The sequence below is a fragment of the Octodon degus genome, unplaced genomic scaffold, assembly GCF_000260255.1.
Source record: "Octodon degus isolate 3935 unplaced genomic scaffold, OctDeg1.0 scaffold00024, whole genome shotgun sequence".
In the NCBI taxonomy this organism is placed as follows: domain Eukaryota; kingdom Metazoa; phylum Chordata; class Mammalia; order Rodentia; family Octodontidae; genus Octodon; species Octodon degus.
The window spans coordinates 18416632-18433071 of NW_004524600.1; the positions used below are offsets into that span (position 1 = coordinate 18416632).

At 42.6% G+C, this 16440-nt stretch overlaps 1 protein-coding gene across 1 annotated transcript in view; it reads left to right on the forward strand.

Moving 5' to 3' along the window:
* Utrn (utrophin) overlaps positions 1-16440 on the forward strand; it is a 522813-nt gene that overhangs the window by 120589 nt on the left and 385784 nt on the right. The window contains exons 7-13 of the mRNA XM_023712207.1: positions 2184-2299; positions 3220-3380; positions 8250-8453; positions 9900-10081; positions 10945-11095; positions 12373-12492; positions 14959-15060. Of these exons, the coding sequence (XP_023567975.1) occupies positions 2184-2299; positions 3220-3380; positions 8250-8453; positions 9900-10081; positions 10945-11095; positions 12373-12492; positions 14959-15060 (1036 nt within the window). The remainder of the gene's footprint in view (positions 1-2183; positions 2300-3219; positions 3381-8249; positions 8454-9899; positions 10082-10944; positions 11096-12372; positions 12493-14958; positions 15061-16440) is intronic.

Consider the following 16440-nt stretch of genomic DNA (forward strand, 5'->3'; position numbering starts at 1 on the left):
AAAAAAACAAAAAGAAACAAGGACTCTGAGGCTATATTACATTAGGATGAACCACACTGGTTATTTTTGTTGTATAAGAACAGTAGTGTCATGTGGAATGAAGAGCTCCAAAATAGCTCCATTACGCAGGATAACTTAGTTAAGAAAAACCATCAAAAGAACAACTGCTGATATTGCAGATGAATAGACTGTATGTGGCAGCTGGCTGTCCATGCCTGAATAGGGCGTTGAGTCATTACCCCACGATACCCAGAAAATAATTTCTGTGTGGGTCAAGAATTTAAATGTCAACTGCAAAACTTGTGTATTATTGCTACTTTAAATTACTAATTTCTTCAAGTTTCATTTTCTGTATGTTCTTGGCTGATACAGAAAATTGCAGTAGACTTTTCTCTGTTTTACCTCTGGAAATATTAAATTCCAGATGTGTGGGTCATTTTGTCCCCTTCTTTCTCCCTTCCTTCTTTCCTTCTTTCCCACTTTCCTTCCCTGCCTCCTCCTTTTTTTGTTTCAGCCTTTGGCTTTGTCCTATAATACAGAGTTGATTTGCACTGAGGACATTGAGCAGAATGTTTTGTTCTTAAAAACAAAGGCAGTGCTTTTAATGGTTTTCCATAAGAAAGTTGTTTCCCTTTACAAGCTTGCCATCTTTCTTTATCATTTTAAGGAGGTTACCCTCAGTTCCAGGTGGTTAAGAGATTTTATCAAGAAACTGTTGAATTTATTCAGAACACCTTCTGTCTGTTAATTGAACAAATACAAGCGCTAGATCTTGGGTAGGCAGCAGAGAACAGAACAGACAAAAGGTCCAGGCCTCTTGTTCCAAAAGAGGAAGACAGATGATAATTAAAAAAATGAAAATATAAATTGTGACATATGTAGAAATGGAAGATGTACTGAAAACAAATACAGGAGGCAAGAAAGGACGGGGCACCTGGCTTTTGGGAGCCCGGTGGCTGCAGTGAACTGAGTTGGGGGGGGGTATGGGGGATGAAAGCAGAGAGGAACAGTAGCTCCTCTGTTCAAGAACTTAATTTTTCCCCGATTCTGGTCTCAAACCGCATGGGACTAGAACTGTCAAATTCAGTAGTTAAGTTCAATACTGACCTATGGGGAAATTGGATTCAGTTCTCTCCAATTTGGTTGGTGACCAGTATTGTGGAAAGAATTAAGTTAGCAAACCAAGGAACCACTGAACTAGGGAAAGGGGGTGGGGAGGTAGTTCTGAGATGCGTGAGAACTGATGGAGTGCAAAGAAAACAATGGCTGGGTTGTTAAAGCAACACCAAGGTCTAAATTGTGGGGTTAAAAGAAAACCAAGATAAACAGTAGTCACATGGAAGGGGACAATTGTAGGGAAATCTTCTAAAGGTCTTTGTTGTGGAAACATCCCAGGGACAAATTCCAGCCGAATGTTCTATTCACTTCACTTGGTTGGAGAATTTTGTCCATTAATGTTGATTGTGGTAATTGATACATTTAGTTTGTTTTTACCTCTTAGTTTGAGCTACTTATTTCTTTTACCTTTTAAAAATTATTTTTCTAGGGGCTGGGGAGATAGCTCAGTGGCATAAGTGCCTGCCTGGCAAGCATAGGGTCCTGAGTTCTATCTCCAGTACTGAAAAAAGAGTTGTTTTTCTAGGGTCTGGGGTGATAGCTCAGTGGAATAAGTGCTTGCCTGGCAAGCTTAAGGTCCTGAGTTCAATCCCTGGTACCACAAAAAGAAAAAACAAATCTAATGTAATAAAAATTGTTTATCTTTCTTCTTTTGTATTGATGGATTTCCTCAACCTCTGTTTTATTCTATGACTTGGAAAAGACTGTAACTTTGAGTTTTTTTAGTGATTACCCAAGAAATCTTAATAATATTTAATACAAGAGCTTTAGAATGTTGTTATTTTCATCATTGTAATTTATCTGCTATACAGTGTTTGACAAAACTTTGGGATGTAAGAAATTTAACTTTTTTTTTTTTCTGGCACCAGGGATCAAACTCATGACCTTGTGCTTGCCAGGCAGGTGCTTATGCCTCCGGGCCATCTCCCTGGCCAAAAAATTTAACTTTATAAGAAAGTTGAGAATTAAAAAATACCTCAAACTGAAGTGTCATAGATTATAACAATGCCCACTTTGTTACCACCATATGTTATCTTGTTTTGATTTTCTTTCTGTGGTGATTTCAGGCCTGATCTCTTCAGCTGGGATAGAGTTCTCAAAATGTCCCCCCTCGAGAGACTTGAGCACGCTTTCAGCAAAGCTCAGACCTACTTGGGAATTGAAAAGCTGTTAGATCCTGAAGGTATTGTCTGTTATTTAGTTTTCACCTGATTTTTCCACTTGATTTCACTTCACAATTTTGAACTTTTGGAAAACAGAATTTTGTTTTTCTTCAAAGAATGAGTTATGAGGACTGGGGAATCTTTCTTTTGACGTATAAGAATCAGCGGTCTTATTAAAGGTCAGGGGTGCTTTTGTACTAACAACTTGGAATATCCCTTAGGTCTAAAATCAGTTACTTTATTGAATAATAACTAATCTATAGCAAATAAGAGTTAAAGTTTTAGAAAAATTATTATGTAAAAAAAATCAGTATTTGATAAAAAATGCATTTTATGGGATCGTAGCCTATGATGTGAAGACTTTAAAATGTCATAAGCCTGAGCCCAAGACTTACTTTCACAGTATGAAGTCTTGTATCCTTATTTTCTGTGGTGACATGGTAGCTTCATTTGGGGCATTCTGAGGAGGCTTCTGGGGAAGGGTTTCAAGAAATAGGAGACTGAATGAAAATAAACAGTGCTTTTGCGCCTGCCTGGCAAATGCAAGGACCTGGTTCAATCCCAGGTACCACATGTTGTGCTAGTCCTGGAACCCTGGGTGCACCTTGCTAGCCACTGGAACTGGGTGTGTTGACGCATCCCTTTAATCCTAGTGCTGGGGAGGCCGAGACAGGAGGATCACTTTGCGTCTGAGCTGTGTAGCGAGACGCTGTACCACATAAATAAATAAATGAATGAATGAATGATAAAAATACAGTGCTTTTGGCTCTTGCCCATGTATCATAATATGGACCAGCAATGTACTGAGAATGCTATGGCAAGGATTATATGTTAAGTGTGGTTTATGGGTACTAAGGAGAGTCCTTCATACCTAATATTGAGCAGCTCAAGCCTTTTGGACATCTCATGTAAGCTGGTTTTTGCTTCGCTCCGCTTTCAGATGTTGCTGTCCAGCTCCCTGACAAGAAATCCATAATTATGTATTTAACATCGCTGTTTGAGGTGCTGCCTCAGCAAGTGACCATAGATGCCATCCGAGAGGTGGAGACGCTGCCCCGGAAATACAAGAGAGAGTGTGAGGAGGAAGAGATTAACTTACAGGTGCGGGCGCATTTGTATGGATCTGTTGGAGGTGGCACACTCGGTTTCCCATGGCTACCACTTGCCAAGGATGTTTTTCTTGATTGGGAACACGCGGGTTTCGCATCTTGCATTATTGGAAGTTCAGTTTTCGGTTAGCGCACTGTCACTTTCATGCGATAGAAAACGTAACTCAGCTGACTTTATTAAGAAGGACAGTATTATTTCACGCCGGAGTTAGGCTGTGAGGCTGTTGACGGCAGGACCGCTTCAGAACCTACAGAACCCATTGTGTGGTCGCCATCTTTTGTCCTAGTGTCAGCTACGCGACTACAGGTGGTTTTGTCCGTGTCAGCCTAACTTTTTTTCTGTATAGTACAATTCTCTTTTCTGTGAAGGCCATTAGTAAGCATTGTCCCTATTATATCCTCCTAAGGGCTGTCAAAATAAAAGGTTTATTTTTGGCTCCCACGGCTTTCACTCGCAAGGAACAGTGTGTGATAAGCTACTTGTCAAGTTTTTTAATAAAAGGATGTGTGATGATTTTATTCATCAGAATATAAACTTTATTTTTTTTCTAGGCGATAAAAGTGAAGTAATTTTTTTCTTCCTTCCTATCTTGAATCAATCCAATTGATTAGACTGTTTTAGTCACAATCTTCTTAATTCATTATAGACTTTTTAAGAGTCGGATCAGGCCTTGGAAGTCACTTAGTCCAACATTTTAGCAACACAGAAACCAAGAGATACATATGCATTTCAAAATTATAAGAAATAGGGGGGCTTGGGAGATAGCTCAGTAGAATAAGCGCTTGCCTGGGAAGCTCGGTTCCACCAAAAAAAAAAAAAAGAAATATATTTTGCAGACTCAGAAACCAGAGTCTCTGGAACTTACACTTCATCCTGTTACTACTTGTTTAGGGACAGCTAACTAAGTTGCACTTAATGTGGTTCAAGCCACCTACCTGATAATGAACTACTATAATTAATAAACACTCCATATGCACCAGCTATCATTACAATTTCTCTCCATCAGTTTTGCCATTCTCATTCAACAAATTCTTTTTTAGTTTAGAGAGAAAAAGCAATAAAAAAAAATGCTACAGAATTTCAGTACAAAATAATAGGAAGCTAACAACAGTCAACAATTTTTTTTTTTTTTACAAAAATGTGACGAGAGGCTGAATGTGAGGTGGTGCTCTGTAGTGCATGAAGCGTGGCTAGCGGGAGGCCGAGGCAGAGCCCAGCTGAGGCAACTTAGTGACTTAGAAAGCTGACTCAAAATAAAAGATAAAAGCAGAGGCGGGGATATAACTGAGAGGGTTTTGCGTTTAATCCCCACTACAACTTTCCCCCCAAAAGTGGCTTCATTCCCAGGTTAAGACCGTCACACCAGTGCTGGAGTGGCGCAGCATCCCACCCTGAGATTCCGAGAGCTTGCTGCTTAGATTTTCCTCAGCTAGTACATACGGATCTTTCTTACTTTTTCCCATTTCAAAACATGGCGTGATTTTCAGAAAAAGACAGAAAACTAATTGAGAGAAAAAAAAAAGACAGGATTAGATTGCGATTCTTTTTTTTAGCTGCTTTCAGAATTAAATAATGCTGAGGAAACCTTAACTTCCTGTAACTGACTGCGTTTCCTTCAATAAAGCAGCTGAGCTTCTGCAGAAATGATGCACCTTTTTAGGCGAATCCTGTCATCTGGGCTTGCCACTCGCTTTCTAGGATTTTTTTTATTGGATTACGAATTTTTTTTTTTTTTTTTTTTTTTTTTTTTGCTATATTTTAGGGAAGGGTCTACAGGGTGTTCAGGATCTCACTGCTAAATCTTTGTGATTCATGGGTATTGGCCCTGATAACATCCTTCAAGGTTTTTTTTTTTTTTTTTTTTTTTTTTTTTTTTTTTTTGGTTAGAAAGGTGGGATATTTTAAATCCTACAATGAAGGCTATTCTCTCTTAATAAGGAAAGAGATTTCGTTTACCTTTTGAGGGTTTAGCTATTACAACAACTTCTCATCTACTGTTTTCTTAAGAGCAAGTGTTTCAGCACTAACCTTTTCAATTTCGTGCTTTCCTTGAAAGTTGAGCTATTTGTAGGAATGAAATGAGATTAAGTTTTAACCACCTATTTGGTGGAGCTTCCCTTCCACCACACTCCGGTGAAAGCCACTGGCCAGCCTTGCTCTTCCGTTTCCTCCTTTCTGCAAACATGCGTTAGGTGCTTAGTGAGTGATTCCTGCGCTTCTGTCTAGGGTATCTGCCGGTTGGAAGTCTAGCCAAGTGTCTGAATCAGTATCTCTGGAAGCTGCATTCCCATTGTAGCTTTCACTTCTCACTCAAGCTACTGGCTAAGCAAGTGAGCCCAGCGGGTAGCTGACTTTCCTCCTCCCTGCATATCCGTGTGAGGGTGAGGGTTCCTAAGTGGTCTTCGGCATTCCTTTAGAGCTCTGCGGTTTCAGGATTTGAGCTCTTGAAATGAACTCAGCTTTTTTTTTTTTTTTTTTTTTTTTTTCCTGTGTTGGCACCAGCTGTCCTTTCCTTGCCCCTTTCCAACTCTGCATGTCGGCTCATTTTTAAGCTCTTGTGTTTCATTTTCTGGATTCATTTGATTCTCACTCCACAATGCCTTTTGGATTTCCTTTCTTTCTTAGCCTTTATGTTAACTAAAGACCTTCTCATCTCCTGTGGTTTGCAAGGCCCCCAGCTCGTCTTTGCAGTGCATGGTGGACCCTGCCCGCCAACGACTCTTGACCCCTCACGTTCCTCTCTGCAGGATGCTTATCCACCCACCCGGGGAATACTGAGCTCCCCATTTTTCCTCCACTAAAATGGCATCTTTTAGGGAAGTCTCCTCTGCTTACACTCTCAGAATCCAGTCCCCCCACACACATTCTCTGTTTCTTGCTATCGTAGTCTTTTTGTAAATTAGTATAAGAATTTTAAATTATATCTTAAAAGCGCTGAGAAAAGCAATGAAAGACTTCGTGCAGGGAAGCCCTGTGATGTAATCATGTTTTCAAAATGAGTTGTGGAGCGAGGGAGCTGGTGGTGGATAATCAGGAGCTGTTGTAGTTCGGAGAGGAGAGACTCGGGCAGTTTGGAGCTGGAAGGGTCTAGATAGATTACAAAGACATTCTGAATGTGAGAATTAGTAACTGTGGGCAGTGAAAAAGAGGAACTAAGGTTGGCTCCCCACTTTATAACTGGAGAACTTAGTTTAGGTTCATAGAGATGGGGGAAAAGCAAGGCTTAGAAAGAAAGGGGAGGCTTAGCAGTAGAAATGGTTTGATTCCCTGTGATTCACTGCAGTGGAGACATTAGGCAGTTGGATATAGGAGTCTGGAGTTCTGAAGAGCGTTTCAGTACAAAACTAAAGTGGAAAAATGTCTGGGGGCTATAGGTGGTTGTTTATTTTATTTTTAAAAAATCTTTAATTTATTTGATATAGGGTCTTGCTATACAGCTTAGACTTGTAATGATCCTCCTGTCTCAGCCTCTCCAACGCTGGGATTATAGGTGTGTGCCACCACACCTGGTTTTGGTGGCTGGCTCAGTGTGCCCAGGGTGGGGCCAGCATGGCATGAGGTACTAGGAATCAAACCCAGGCCCTTGAGCTTGCCAGGCAGGTGCTTAGACTACTGAGTTATCTCCCCACCCTATAGGTTGTTTAAATCCAGTGGATTAGATGAGATTACTCAGGCAGAATATACTGAGAGAGGAGAAGAAAGAAGACTTTCTTTTGAGGATTACTTGACTGGAAGGGAACCGATGTGGTTATTGATTTAGGGGTGTATTGCCTCAGAAAGTGGGGAGAGCCTGGTAGCCATGTGGAAGGGTCCTGAGGGTTCCAGTGAGAAACCTGGGGTGACTAGTTCTTGGGGTTTGTTCTTAATGTGTGTTGTTGTACCATTGTTACCATCAAAAAGGGTTCCTGTTGGTTGGTGAATTATCTGATCACCTTAGAGATAATGCTAAAGGAGTGGATTTGTCAACTTTTCTCGTTGGGTTTGGAGAAAGTACTGAGTCAGAGTGAAAGGAAATGCTGGTGAAGAGTAGCTGTTCAATACCTAAGCGTGGCTTTTCTTCTTCTCTATTCATTTATACACGTGTGAAAGTTCCTATATGAAATCTGTGGATGAGAGTTGGTTTTGGCAGTACTCTTCAGGTGAGTCCTGTCCTCTGAACAGGATCAAAAGGCCAAGAGAGACAAAAGGTTTGTTTATGTGGTTCTAAAGTACATAAAGAAAAACTCCACTGCTTTGGGGGAGCTTGAGGCAAATATACTGCATGAAGGTGGACAGAGAGAGGGAGGGAGGGAGAGATCGGGTCTAAGGGCTAGCACCTCAAAAGCCAGGGCCACCTGTGTGGCTGTTTTTCATCGTTTAAGTTCCAGTGCTAAAATACAGTTCAGTAAAAGCATTTTAAATGGGCAGGGATGTTAAAGCTGAATTCTAGTGTCTCTCTTTTTTGTAAAGTACACCCATTGTTTGAGGTTCACATTTTTTAGCTCCTTTGTGAAACTTTCCTAGCTGCTTTAGTCCTTGGTGAACTTGAATAGAAACCCTGGGTGGGACGGTGGCATTTATAACTTTGTACATAGCCATTTATTTTTGCTTAGAAGTGATTCATGTGGGTTATTTCTCTCTCCCCAGCTAAATTAGAATTGCTGTGAGCTCGGACTCATGAGTGCATGTCGCTTTGGGCCCTTTTGTGTCCCCGGGTAGTAGATAAATGGCCTTCTAACTCGTGGCCTGCTCGCCTGACTCCTGAGAGTTGGGCTGATGCCTGAGACACTGGCCTGCCTGTCCCGCATTCTCTACATCACGTCTTTGCGGAGCACCTTGTGTGTTCGTGACAGTTGTGGACTTTTCTTGGTTTCTGTGCAGAGTACAGGAGCAGTGGAGGAGCATGAGAGTCCCCGAGCTGACACCCCTAGCACTGTCACCGAGGTCGACACAGACCTGGACAGCTACCAGCTAGCGCTGGAGGAAGTGCTGACCTGGTTGCTGTCTGCCGAGGACACTTTCCAGGAGCAGGACGAGATTTCTGACGACGTGGAAGAAGTCAAAGAGCAGTTTGCCACCCATGAAGTAAGTTCCTATCACTGTGGGGTGGATCTGTCTGCTGTGGGCCTTGCTTGAAAAACGGACCTGCTCTGATGGTTGCTGTGAATTCTGTTCCACCCAGAGCAGATTTTAGGAGTTGTGACCTTTAAATAGGTCTTTGTTAGAACACTAGGGTGGGTGCTAAACTGCATCCGAATTAGATTTCGGATTTTAGCCACGTGCGCAGAAATCAGTGCATAGTTGTGTTCGTTGCTGTAGTTTAAAACAAAATGACTAATCAATACACAAGATCTTTAGGTTTTAAGTGTTTCCCAGGAAGTGATTATTTTTATTTGTTCAGTGATTAAGCATGTGTCATACCCAGTGTTTGTGTGCAATTTTATGTAACAAGAGTTTCTATTTTGAGGCTGTGTTCCATTGCAGTGGAGAGATTTCGACTGTGAAGGTTTCTTTGAGGTTGAGCATATTTTTGCGTACAGATGCAGAAGTGTATGAACTGCCAGATTTGATTTGCAGCTTTGAGTAGAAATAGTATTCTTTAAGCAGTTCCTTTTGAGTGAGTGTGCTGTACTTTATGATATTACTCCTACTTTCACGTATACTATTTATTAGCAACTTAGCATTTGCTTTAAAAAAGCAAGTAGTGTGAGATGTAATATTATTCTTCTTGATAAGTTTTTCTGTTGAGTTATTCCAGGTGCTTGTTTGCTATTTCCAGAGCTTAAAGCATCACGTCAAGATCTACAATAGATACTGTGAATTTGGAAGAAACTATTCAAAAGAAATGACAAACTGTGCTGCCCCGGGATAGGGGACAGGAAGACAGGGAAAAGGACAAAATATATTTATATACAAGATAGTTAAGATAGTTATACAGGTAGTTTCTCTTAGTTCATTAAAAATAAAGTTTTGTGTTAATATTGTATAGATAAAACCGTAGGTATAAGAGCCGGCCAAATAGCTCAGCGGATTAAAGCGCCTGCAAGCAGGCCAGGGGGCGAGGGTTCGATCCCTGGGCCCACCAAGTCGGCCCTGCCCCGGGGCGCGCTGAGTGGCCAGTTGAGACTGGGCGTGGTGGCGCAGTTGCCTGTAATCCCAGCTCTTGGGAGGCCGTAAACAGGTGGATCACTACGAGTCCGATCTAGTAGCGAGATCCTGAACACCATGTAGATCCTTCCCTAAAATACAAAAACAAACCCAGTAGGTATATATCTTATACTCTGAATAACTACTGTGAGAGACAGCAATCCACGATGCATCCACTACTGTAGCTGGCCTATTCACCTGCTTTGAGACTTGGTTTCATTGTTATGTTTGTCTTTTTTCTTTCTCAAAAAAAGGGTTTACCTTCCGTGCGCTCTGTTGGGCCACCTTCCTCTGCCTGTTGTGCTTTGGGTTCGGTGCTAGCGGTTTGTGAAGGCTTTCCCTGCGTCCGGGCAGCTCACCAGTCTCGGTGATGTACCTTCACAGGCCTTCATGATGGAGCTGACTGCGCACCAGGGCAGCGTGGGCGGTGTCCTGCAGGCGGGCAACCAGCTGATAACGCAGGGCACTCTGTCAGATGAAGAGGAGTTTGAGATTCAGGAGCAGATGACCTTACTGAACGCCAGATGGGAAGCGCTGCGGGTGGAGAGCATGGAGCGGCAGTCCCGGTGAGCGGGGACCGCGGGCTGCATGTGCAGTTGAGCTCCCCCAGTACAAATCTGCCTGTCTGTATGAAAGTAGATTGGTACTGCAGTGGTCTCGAGGGCCTGTGAGATAGCTCAGCGGACTATATTCTTCTTAGGCAAGTGCAGGGACCGAGGTTTGAATCCCCTGCCAACCACATGCCTCGCCAGCCCCACCCCCTGGGCTTGCTGAGCTGGAGACTGAGTGTGGGTGTGGTTGCGCCTGCGTCTAATCCCAGCACTGGGGAGATAGGAGGATCACTAGGAGTCCAAGTGCATAGTGAGACCCTGTACAAAAAAAAAAAAAAAAAAAAAAAAAGCCTGGAAGCATTTTCCCTTTTCAGCGAGTAATGTCACCGGAATTTTGCATGATCTTCATTGATATTTTAGCCAAGCTCAAAGGTAAAAGTTGAAATATGGAAATTGATGAAAAGAGAAAAGATATTCTGTGGCCAGTTATTTATTTGCTGTAGTATTAAAATGCCAAGCCACTAATTGGGTTTGATGACAGGACTGTTTGATACAGACCGCCTCTTGTGTTCTATGACAGTTTTTTGCAGCAGCCTTTCCCCATGTTCCATTTTACTGTTTGGTGTGTATCATTTATTACATTGTACTGCTATTTCTACCTATTTAATAAGGAGGAATTCCTGATTGAAGAAATAGTGAGTTGGCTATAACTTCAGGTTCTGTTATTTGCATTCTTTGACTGCACTTGATAGTTTGTATACTTAAAGGCTAAGTGCTACCATAAAGGTCTAGACATTGAGGTGTTCCCTTGCCCCGTTTCCTTGATACCTGGAGTGGGGGAAAGAGGTGGTGACAGAGATCCTGTGTCTCTCGCTCAGGCTGCATGACGTGCTAATGGAACTGCAGAAGAAGCAGCTGCAGCAGCTGTCGGCCTGGCTGACCCTCACTGAAGAGCGCATCCAGAAGATGGAAGCCTGCGCCCTGGACGACGACTTGGAGTCCCTGCAAAAGCGCCTCGAGGAACATAAAGTAATTCTGGCTCCTGTGCCTCTCCCAGCTGATCCAGTAGGAAAGAAAGCACTCAGCATTCTCAGGAGCTGAGGGTTTCTCTGGTTGGTGTGGCAGTGGGGTGTGTCTTCCATGTCACCTCTTATTTAGCTTATTGGGTGGTGCTCATGGGGCTGTGACTTTTCCAAGCCAGCGCTGATGGTGCAGGAGCAACTGTGCACAGGTTTGCAGGTTTTCTTGTGAAGGTGCAAAGCTTTTATAAGATTACAGAAGGGTCTTTTTGGACCTTTTTGTGATTAACAGCCCTAGAGTAGTGGCATCAGTGCAAGGTGTGAGTGAGGAAAGAGATTGTTTAAAGAAGCCCATTGTCTCTTCTTTGATCCAGAAAGATGGTAGACCCTGGGTGAGGAACAAACATGTGGTGAGCAGTTTAATTTGGTGAAGCTTCCTAGATACATTTTCATAGCCATAATAAGAAACAGGAGGGCATAATAATCGTAACCTATAAGTTGAAGAATTGTATTTTTTTTTTTGGCCAGCTGAGCCTGGTGCAGCATGGGGGATTGAACCAAAGTCCCTGTGCACTTGCCTAAGCTTGCCTAAGCAGGTGCTTTAGACCGCTGAGCTATCTTGCCAGCCCTGAAGACTTGTATTGATCAATGAAATACTTGATGCCTGATTACTAAAGCTTTAGGGATACGTTGAACATTGCTTTGGAAGCATTTGATAGCATTTTCCTTTTTTTTTTTTTTTTTTATTTTTATAGCTCTGTCTGAGGACTGTGTTTTCCACATGGAAGAGGGGAGGAAGGAAGGCATCTATATGCCCTTAATTGTTTTCTGGGTCACTGAGCAGAATGGCTTCTGAGTATCGGATAGCATTCTACTTGTCTCTCTTTGTGCCATACCCCACTAGATGGAATGATTTCTGATTTTGTCTGTGTAAGCTCTGGGCTTATTGATTTACCAACTCAACATTTTACTCTTAATTCCTAAGATCGCCACTCAACTCTCTTGTCCTTTTTTTTTCTTTGCCAGAATTTAGAGTAAAAGTGATGCTCATATCCTATTTGCAAGCTGTACAGCATTACATTTTCAGACTACTTTGGTTTGTAGTGAGATATAAATATGTACAACAGACGCGTTTCCTTTATGGAACACTTAGGTTCATGATTGGACATCGAAGTACCGCGCTTCATTAGGTGCCTTCATTAGTATTGACAACTGGATGGACTTTCATTCAATAGGTACATGGGAAAGAGTAGAAATAATAGTTGCTCTTAATCGCTTTTCCTCTAGAGTTTGCAGAATGATCTTGAGGCGGAGCAGATGAAGGTGAATTCCTTAACTCACATGGTGGTGATTGTGGACGAGAGCAGCGGCGAGAGTGCCACAGCTGTGCTGGAAGATCAGCTCCAGGTGAGGCCCCTGCCTGCAGCAGGGCGCCCCCAGCGGCCTGTGGCTGGGACCCAGGGACGCCGTCCGTGTTCCTGTGCTTGATCTGGAAGGGCAGAAAAATCCCGTCCATTAGCTTTTTGTTACTGTAACAAAATGTGCAAAGCAGACCCCTTTCGTCTCTACTTTTATTTTTGTACGTGTTTCTAGCTCATAATGTTTGCATGCCTCGTGTGGAGTTGCTGCGTGCACAAAATGCATCTTCCTTTCTCCTTTTCTTCTCCCCTCGCCCTCCTCCAGTTTTTGACCCTCTTTCCACTTGAGAAGGATCTGTTGCCCTGCGTCCTAATTTTCTTTCTTATTTTGCTCTTTATTTTTAATTTGGGATTCTCTTAGAAGAGAAACTGTGTGCCGTCTATGCTTGTGCATCTGATTCATATCACTCAGCATTATGGTCTTAAGATTCAGCCCTTGTCTTACACATGACTCAAGCTTATCTTTCTTTTTGACGTCCTCATGAGGAAAAGAGGCTCACTGAACTCCCCACTTCAGAAAGCAGAAGTCCAGCCATCATGGCACAAACTTTTGTGAGGGCTCCTGTTGGCTGTGTCATGTCATGGGGGAGCATGTGCACCTTTGTCTCTGTGGTCTGTTCTGTCCCGAAAGGCCAGCAGGATTCAGTCATCGTAGTCTTGTCATAATGACCCAATCTAATGGCCTCTTGCCAAAGGCCCCACCTGTAGCACCATAGTCAGATTAAGTTTTTATTCTCTGAATATCATTAACATAAGGCTTTGAGGATCAGTCTAACATAAATTTTGAAAGGAGGACACGTATCACCTATCTTTGTTTTTCTCCCCAGGCAGTTGGGGTTCCGTAGCACGTAGGTTATAGGCGTACCCAGGACTGATTCCTTTGCTTCAGCATTTGGGTGAATGGGCAGGCCTCGTTGCCGAGTTCCCTGGAGTATAATGTTAGTGTGAGTTGAAAGCACAGGAGCTGGTTGTTTGCAATGAACAGATCTGAGGCTTCCTTGCTTAGAATTGGTAGAATTTGTGAGAATGGAAATCCCGGTTCTGTGGAGACCTGATTCTGTGTGTCCGTGTGTGTGTGTGTGTGTGTGTGTGTGTGTTGCTTACGAGGTGCAAGGAATATGTGTAGTGTAAAATAAATGTGCCTTTGAGTACTAGACTTCACAGTGTCTGCTCTTAAGCATTTAATATCCCTGTTTCTTTGGTGGATCCCTATGTGAGTTCCAACTTTTTTTAGTTCAATAAGTTGCCTTTTTTTGCACAAAGCCATAGCATGTCTTTACAAGTCTTTATAAAAAAAGATTTATTGGTATTTCCATTGATTGATACTTGGATTCCCTGGCGTGATGTTGCCAATTTGTGATTTCCAGTAACTTCTAGAGTACAAGCACATTATCTGACATCCCTGTTCAATGTAAAGTTGGCCGGTGGTTCCGAGACTGTAGCACAGTGCTAGTTACTTATTATAGTAACCCCAGACGTAGGCAGTCCTCCTTGGATGGCTTGGCAGTGGTGAAACTGAAAGAGCTAGAGATCAAGTGGTGGCCACGGAGCAGTGAGTGCTCCTGGGGTAACTGGAGAGGTGAGTCCTCAGGCTGCTGCCAGTAAGCAGCTTAGGCTGGTGCTCAGCATTAGGACAGGATAATGTGAATTGCACAGTGTATCTTGGAAGTGAATTGTTAACACCTGTTAATCACTATTTATAAGATACATTCTTGGGAAAAACATAATGAGGGATTTCTAAAAATTAATCACATTTATTGAATACCGCTCACCTTTGTAAGAGTCTGTTGTTAACTTATGTGGAGCTCTCTATGGATGATGGAAGGTAAACAGAACAAATTGATTACTTTTTATTGTTGTGTAGTATTTCTTATATTTCAAATAAAGGTTTTTTTTTTTTTTCCTGTACTGGGGATTGAACTCAGGACCTTGCTCTTGCCAGGCAAGTGCTTATTCCACTGAGCTATCTCCCCAGCCAAATAAAGTTTTTATAAGTTGGACTTTCTCAAGATTTTCTTGTTACAGATAAAATTGTTTTGGCATGTAAAAGGCGGCTAAGAAATATAATTGGTATGCTTTTTGAAAAAGATAGTTGTAGTATGAAGAATCTGAAGTACAAAAAGTAGATGCATTTGCTTTACTTTTAAAACCACATACAAATGTCACTTTCTGATCTAAAACCCTTAATGAAGTGGAAGGAGCAGGATGCCATTCTGGTTCTGCCACTTTCCAGCTCAGGCGTGTGCAATAAGTCCTGAAATTCTATAGATACCTTTTTTCTCATCTACACATTTCTAGGATTAGTCTGTATTGTTTTAAAGTCACTTTTAGTAAAGCGTTTGTCACAAACTGCTAATCTGTCCTAAAGAACAGTGGAGGTACTTTCTCAAAGATTCATGATAATGCCCTTCAGACTGGTTTCACGGAGACTGGTTTCTCCCCCTCCCCTCCCTAGAAACTTGGCGAGCGATGGACAGCTGTGTGTCGCTGGACTGAGGAACGCTGGAATCGATTACAAGAAATCAATATCTTGTGGCAGGAGTTACTGGAACAACAGGTACGGACTGTTACGCCTCAGAGATGAAGTAGACTGGGGAAAGAAGCCCTTCTTGTTTCACTATAGCCTTAGAATAAAGTTGTCATATTCTCTTTGAAAAGAGAATGTCCAAATAGTTCCTTCTTTTTTTTCTCTTTTTTTGAGACAGGGTCTTGCTGTGTAGCCCAGGCTCACCTCAGTGGCCTCCAACTCATGGCGATCCTCCTGCCTCAGCCTCTGGGTGCTGGGATTGCAGGCTTGTTCCACTACATACAGCTGAAGTATTTTTTTTTTATTATTATTATTTTCAAAATTAGATTTCTAAGTCAGATGTGGTGGTGTCCATGCAGTCCCAACTACTTGAAAGACTAAAGCAGGAGGATTGTTTGAGGTCGTGATTTGAGACCAGCCTAGGCATTGTAGCCAGAAACTATTTCCACAGAAAAGAAGAGAACAAAACAGAACATACAATATTTGTGTGCATTGCGTAGCAGATCATCCTGTTTACTCAGAAGGAGCGTGTTTATGCCTTCACGGTAGCAACAGCGTTCTCGTCTGTGGGTTACTTGTGCTGAGTGCTTAGTGGTGCTGTGGGACTTTGTAAATGTTCACGCGCTTGAATGTTGGGTCATGAGTTTGAACTTAGGTCCGAGGTCTGCAGGGCTCCTGGCCTATGGCTGCAGCTGAGTAAACAGAGAGCCCAGGAGTCTGCAGGACACCTTGCAAACTTTAAGTCCCAAGAAATTTTCTTGACTTTTCACTAGGATAACTACTGAAATGAATGAGAAGGGAGTTTTAGCCATGCCTCTCATTACGCAGCAATGCCTCTAATTTCGACTAGGGTCACCATAGCTACAGCAAACTAGTGAGCAAAGCTGTCACCCTAGTTTTTCAGTCCCAGGGGTGGCCTTTAGCCTCCAGAAAAGCATTTATCAACCCAAAATGTGAAAAAGCAAAAGCGTTTTTCTCCTTCCATACCAAGCAGCGTGGCATGTGGTCTAGAAAATCGGCAAGTGCCGTGATCCCTGCTTTGCGTGGAGCCCGTTGTGACTCCTTTAAATGCGTTGGGTTTCCACCCACAGGAGAGCAGCCCTGTTCTCCTGAGGAGGGGAGAGGGTGGTGCTAAGGGAGGGGCGTTTCGTGGTTGAGGAAAGATGGCAGCCAGTAGTACATGGTGAAAGGAGGTAGCAAACTTTGTCCAAATATAAATTATTAATCACTACCTTTCCTCCAATCTTTGATCAAAATTTTCTTATCGGGAGTCATGTATGGGACCTGATTCTGTTCTGAAATACTTTATTTTTGGTGTTGGGGATCGAACTCAGGACCTTGCTCTTGCCAGGCAGGAACTTATACCGCTGAGCAATCTCCCCAGCCCTTGCTCTGAAATTCTTACATTGC